The 6,079-nt window shown below is 45.0% G+C and overlaps 1 protein-coding gene across 3 annotated transcripts in view; it reads right to left on the reverse strand.

The window, feature by feature from the left end:
- agap1 (ArfGAP with GTPase domain, ankyrin repeat and PH domain 1) overlaps window positions 1-5,465 on the reverse strand; it is a 396,335-nt gene extending 390,870 nt beyond the window's left edge. For 2 of the 3 annotated variants that reach the window (XM_062959942.1, XM_062959932.1), the window contains exon 1: window positions 4,994-5,465. In XM_062959942.1, coding sequence (XP_062816012.1) covers window positions 4,994-5,189 — 196 coding nt within the window. In that variant the 5' untranslated portion in view covers window positions 5,190-5,465. The remainder of the gene's footprint in view (window positions 1-4,993) is intronic. The other variant, XM_062959953.1, reaches the window with a different exon arrangement.
- Between the last annotated feature and the right edge of the window lie 614 nt (window positions 5,466-6,079).

Consider the following 6,079-nt stretch of genomic DNA (forward strand, 5'->3'; position numbering starts at 1 on the left):
GATTCTGGATCTATATCAATTTCTTCATTTGCAGTGGTGAAAAATAATTCAATTATAGTACCCTTCTGTCTAATAGCTATGACTGTCTTTCAATCTAACTATCACATAACTTTTGCCCTACAAGAACACAAAAAAATCTTTACAGAATTTTCAGGAGCAGCAAATAATGTATTGCAACCTTATAGTCTCACATCTCAAAGTACAGTAAAGTTTCACAAAACTGGACCTATCTATAGGCACTGTGATAGAGAAGAGAAGGAATTATACTGGACAGTAGAAGAAACAGACTTCTGTCAAACAAATTCCTACACCATATCCTCACGTTTAGAAGACTAATCTGAAAAAAAAGTAATCACAACTACTATTTGAGCCTCTTCTTTTAAAATTGGAGAATGAAGTCAATTCTTTCAATTTAAGCAGTAGAGAGATAAATATGATTTTTTTTCTTGAAGACAAGAATAGAGAATGTATGGTCGAAGGCTTTCACAGCCGGAATCATTGGGGTGTTGTGTGGTTTCTGTGCTGTATGGCCATGTTCTAGCAGCATTTTCAACCAGAAAAATCGGCAATAGTAGAACACATAATAAACTGAGCTGGGCACAAATTATTATTCAAGAACACAGAAATTCTCAGATAACCACTATGTCAGACTACACAGAGAAGCCATTGAAATCCACAAGTATATGGACAATTTCAACAAAAAGGAAGAAACCAAAAAAATAAACAAAATGTGGCTACCAGTATTGAAAAACACTAGGATCAGGACAGTGACTAATGTGCACCACCCAGACACAAGAAGTCGCCAAGCAGTAAGCAATCAAGGGCCAGTGAACACCACCCAGACAAAAGATGTCTCAAGGCAGCAAACAATTCAAAGGCAACAAAGACCAGGTTGCTTCTATGCAGATGCTCTCACTAATTACCTATGCTACCTTCATGATTATTCACTCAACACATACAAATCTAGCTCGCTAATTGCACCTTTTACACTTGTTCAACAGACAATGGTTCTTTTCTCCAATCGTGGACACTCCACAGGTATATATACTCCACAGGTATATATACTCCACTTGCTTTACCACCATCAGATCCTCTGAAGATGCCTGCCACAGATGCAGGCAAAACATCAGAAAAAATGCTGCTACTAGAACACGGCCATATAGTCTAGAAACCACACAATTACCCAAAAACAGAGCATTTCAATATTCAATATTGGCTCCTGACTGGCCAATATTGCAAGAGTTGTTGTGAATTTTTCAATGTTATTTTCCACTGCAAACTTTTTTCTTTGCAAAAAGATAGTTGATGCAAAAGCACTCACATACATACATACCATTTGGCTTTCCAGAACAAATTAAACTTTTCCAAGCTATTTGAATGCTGAAAAATTTCGTACCTGATCACTGAAAAAAAAGAACTATCTTATCTATGAAACAATCAGTTTAAAGACAAGAGTAGAACATTCCCAAATGTAGGATATTCCACTCCTCTACTAAGGAAAATGAGGGGTTTTTTTTCCAAATGTGTTTTACCTCCATGCTCAGCAGATTTATTTGGTAGGACACCCAGTAATACTCTATATGTTTACTCAGTCTATTATCAGATGTAAATGAGCACAAGGATTGTCAAAACATGGCTCTCCAGATGTTGTCGGAGGCAACTTCTAGTATTTTTACCACTTTCTATGCTGACTAGGACTGATGGAAGCTGCATCTGAAGAGTTGCATTAGCCACCCTGGGCTAAAGAACTGCACATTTGGTGTGATAACCCCCAAAGAAAAGAGGAGTTATTTAAAAAGCAGAAAGAAATTCAGTCAACCAATTAAAATTCATTAAATTTTACAGCCTGAATCAGCACAGGCAGTAGTAATGTTCAGTTCAGCCATTCAGCTTAGGACTCATTAGCAGATTCTTAACAAAACAGAAGACTGTTTAATGAATCTTAAAAAATATTTGGTGTAAGAAAAATACATTTTATACCCATTTGCTTGGGACCATGCTCCAGTGAAATCAATGGGATTTTCTGTCAAATAGCCATGAACAGAATTCTTGCTGAGCCTGTTAAACTATTGTTTTGAGAGTCAGAGAGCAGGTGCCTACTCTATTTAATATAGTCTAAAAGCCAGTAATAAGATTATGGCTGGATCTACACTGTCATGCAATGGCACTTGGAATTACATTTTATGGGTCTAAACTAACCATATAATATAGTTCCAAACTGCATTATATAGTGGTGTAGAACCAGCCTAAGCTTCACAAACACTGGTACAATGGCGGCTCTTCAGGTAGCACACCCCACTGCCCTTACAGAAGATGATAGGACCAGAAAATGTCATGAGGCCTTTCCATTGCGTCTGCAAAACAGACATATGGATCTCAGTTTCACCTTTCTGTGCCATACGAACAATGAAAAATCCCACAGGAAACTCTAGGACATCCATCCTGTGAACTCATCAAAACAGAATTTTCTTCAACCCCCTTCTTTCAAGAGCTTTCCATCAGAGATGTATCAAGAAAGGACATGTAAATTCTGCACTTTCAAAGGATAGGGATGTTTCTAATGTAATAACACTTTTAAGACTCCGTTTTTATCTTTGCCTAACCAATACTCTTCTTTTTAAAGGTTGGTTTGGTTTTTATGCGTCATGTTTACTATATGTTGCAGTTTTCCCTGGTCTCTGAAAAACCATTATTTTAAAGAGAAACAAAGTACTTTCTCTCTTGCCATAGCAAGGCAGACTGAAACACAAACACACACAAAAGCCGGTCCTTTACCTAAATAAGAGGAACAAACCTCAAATTATTGAGTTTTATTTTATTCGTTGTGAAGTCACTGAAGGGGGAGCACCTGGTTCTTAGCTGGTGAAGGGCAGAGACTGAGCACTTAATCCGAAACTGGCCCTGTGGCCTTAGGCAACCCATTCTGTCAGCTTTATCCTTCTGCCCTCTAAAACAATAGGATAATGCTGACTTGCCTTAAAGAGTTGTTGTAACAAACACCTGAGTGGTTTGGAGCACGCCTTATTTATACACTGAGGATAGGTATTATTACCATTATTGCTGCTGTTGCATTAACACAAAACAGGGTCAAGAGCCAACAGGAAACCAAGCAGGAGACCAGACCTGGCTTTAGAAAGCCAAGCAGAGCCAAGCCTGACTCATACTTGGGGGCATCTACATTGCTGAGTTAATGTAATTTGAAACCACTTTAACTGCTATGGCTCAATACCATGGCATCGTGGGAGTTCTAGTTTTCCAAAGTTTTTGGCTTTCTCTGCCAAAGTGCCTGACCAAAGGGCAACTCGGGATCCCACAGCATTGCGCGAAGGCAGGTCAAGTGCTGTCAAATTGCATTCATTCTACAATGCAGATGGCATCTTTTGGAAAGGGGGCTGCCAAATAAGGCCAGATGCTGTAAGTTATACTTTGGAGGAAGGTAGTGGAAAAACCCACTTCTGAGCATTTGTTGCCTAAGAAAATCCTACAAAATTCATAAGGTGAACTGGTGATTTCAGGCTACTATGGGTTAAGCATCCCATCCCTTATCCAGAATGCTGAAATCCAAAGTACTCCAAAACCATCTGTATGTGTGGCTGAGAGTGATGCGTGCACTTTCTGATACTTTAATGTACACAAATTTTATGTAGAAAAAAATTAAAATACTGAGTGCAAAGTTACCTTCAGGCTACGTATATAAGAAGTCCAAGAAACATAAACAACTTTCCTATTTAGATGCAGGTCCCAACTCCAAAGTATCTCCTTATGTATATGCAAGTTTTATAAAAAACAAAATGGTTAAAGTTTTGGAAGCTAAACCCTATGAGAAGGCAAGGTGGATGGGGATGTGTAGCCTGGAGGAAAGAAGGCCAAGAGCGTATATGATAGTAAAAGTAAAGGTTTCCCCTTGTCCGACTCTGGGGGTTGGTGCTCAGCTCCATTTCTAAGCAAAAGAGCCAGCACTGTCCATAGAGGTCTCATAGGTCATGTGGCCAGCATGACTACATGGGGCACTGTTACCTTCCCGCCAGAGCAGTACCTATTGATCTACTCACATTTGCATGTTTTCAAACTGATAGGTTGGCAGAAGCTGGGGCTAACAACAGGAGCTCCCTGTCCTTGTGGATTTGAACCACCAAACTTCCGATCAGCAAGTTCTGCAGCTTAGCGATTTAACCGGCCATGCCACATTGACGAGGAGGCAAGCTGGCTTTAAGTTGCTCTGGATGCCAATACATGGAGCAAAGGATTCAAACTAAACATTAGGAAGAAGGCTTCAGCAGTGGAACATGCCGCCGTTTGAGAGGGCAGTCCCTCTCAAGGTTTTCAAGCAGAGGTTGGACGACCATCTGTCAAGAGTGCTTTGATGGCCTGACAGAAAGGGCTGGATGGCCCTTGTGGTTCCTTCTCACTCTAAGATGCTATGAAATGTGGGACACTTCTGGATAAGTGGGGGGGAGCTATATTATTCAGGACTAGGAGCAACGGGTTCAAATGACAGAAAAGGAGATTCCACCTGAACATTAGGAAGGAACTCCTGACTGTGAGAGCTGTGCAACAGTGGAACTCTCGGCTCCAGAGTGTGGAGGAAACTTTGAAACAGAGGTTGGATGGCCATCTGTCTGGAGGGCTTTGATGGCCCGGCAGAAGGGGGTTGGACTGGATGGCCTTTGTGGTTCCTTCTCACTCTAGGATGCTATGAAATGTGGGACACATCTGTTCAGGACTAGGAGTATGGGTTCAAATGACAGGAAAGGAGATACCATCTGAACATTAGGAAGACACTCATGACTGTGAGAGCTGTTCAGCAGTGGAACTCTCTGCCTCGGAGTGTGGTGGAAGCTTTGAAACAGAGGCTGGGTGGCTATCTGTCGGGGGTGCTTTGATGGTGCCCTTCCTGCCTGGCAGAAGGGGGTCGGGCTGGCCGGCTTGGGGGTCCCTTCCAGCTCTGCGCGCCAATGCTTCTCCGCTCCTCTGGGCTGAAGGGGTGGCTCACCTTCGATGGCGATGACGTGCTCCCGGATCTGGTTCTGCAGCGCCGGCTCCTCGACCCGCTCCAGCAGCTCGTAGATGGAGTAGATGTTGGGGTGCACCGACTCGAAGCGCTGGATCTCCGCCCGGATGGCCGACGAGTTGGCCAGCTGCTGCTGCTGTTGCTGCTGCTGGAGGTGCTGCTGGTGCTGGTAGTTCATGGCGGGGGCGGCGAAGGAGCAGCTCGCGCCACCGGCCGGCCCCTCAGCCGCCCGCCCCGAGCGCCAAGGAGTCCTGTCAGTTCATGGCCGCTCCGCGGGAGGGCCCGGGCCCAGCCCCATGGAGCAGACTCGCGAGAGAGAGGGAGGGAGAGAGATAGACCCGACCCGGCCCGCCCCCTCCTTCCCCTTCCCTCACTCCTTCCTGCCTTCTTCACGACCACCGCCGCCGCCACTACTCCTGCGGCTGCTCTGTCGCGCCCGGCGCAATCGCAAACACCCAGCGACAAGGCAGCTCGCCCACGGCCCCGCCCACCGCGCCCGAGCCAGCCAATCGCCGGTCCCTTCGTGACGTCAGGAGAGGCCTGGCTTTCTGGGAATTGTGGTTTTCCTGGAAGACGCTCCTGCCCACCATTTCCTCGGGTCCGTGACGTCACTTTCCTCAGGCGCTCGTTGAGAGAGGAGCCGTATGCGCAGGCGCAGCCAGCACTCTTAAAGCGCCGGTGCTCTGCCTCGGCTCTTGGGCTAAAGGGATTTCAGGCGTCTGCGTGTTTTCAGTCAAGTCGTAAAAATACAGCGCGCACTTCTGTTCTGGCCTCTTCAAACTGGGCAGCATAGAAAGACTTCAAGGGGTTACAGCAGAGCCGCGCCAGTTACTTCACCAGCCGTATACCAAGTCTACATAGGGGCCACCAAACGCAGTATTGCCCAAACACGGATTAAGGAACATGGAAGGCACTGCAGACTGATTCAGGCAGAGAAGTCAGCCATAGCAGAGCACCTGAGGAACCAACCGGGACACAGCATATTATTTGAGAACTCAGAAATGCTGGACCACTCTAACCACCACCATGTCAGACCACACAGAGAAGCCATTGAAATCCACAAGTGTG

Source organism: Anolis carolinensis, chromosome 1 (genome assembly GCF_035594765.1).
Source record: "Anolis carolinensis isolate JA03-04 chromosome 1, rAnoCar3.1.pri, whole genome shotgun sequence".
Taxonomy (NCBI): Eukaryota; Metazoa; Chordata; class Lepidosauria; order Squamata; family Dactyloidae; genus Anolis; species Anolis carolinensis.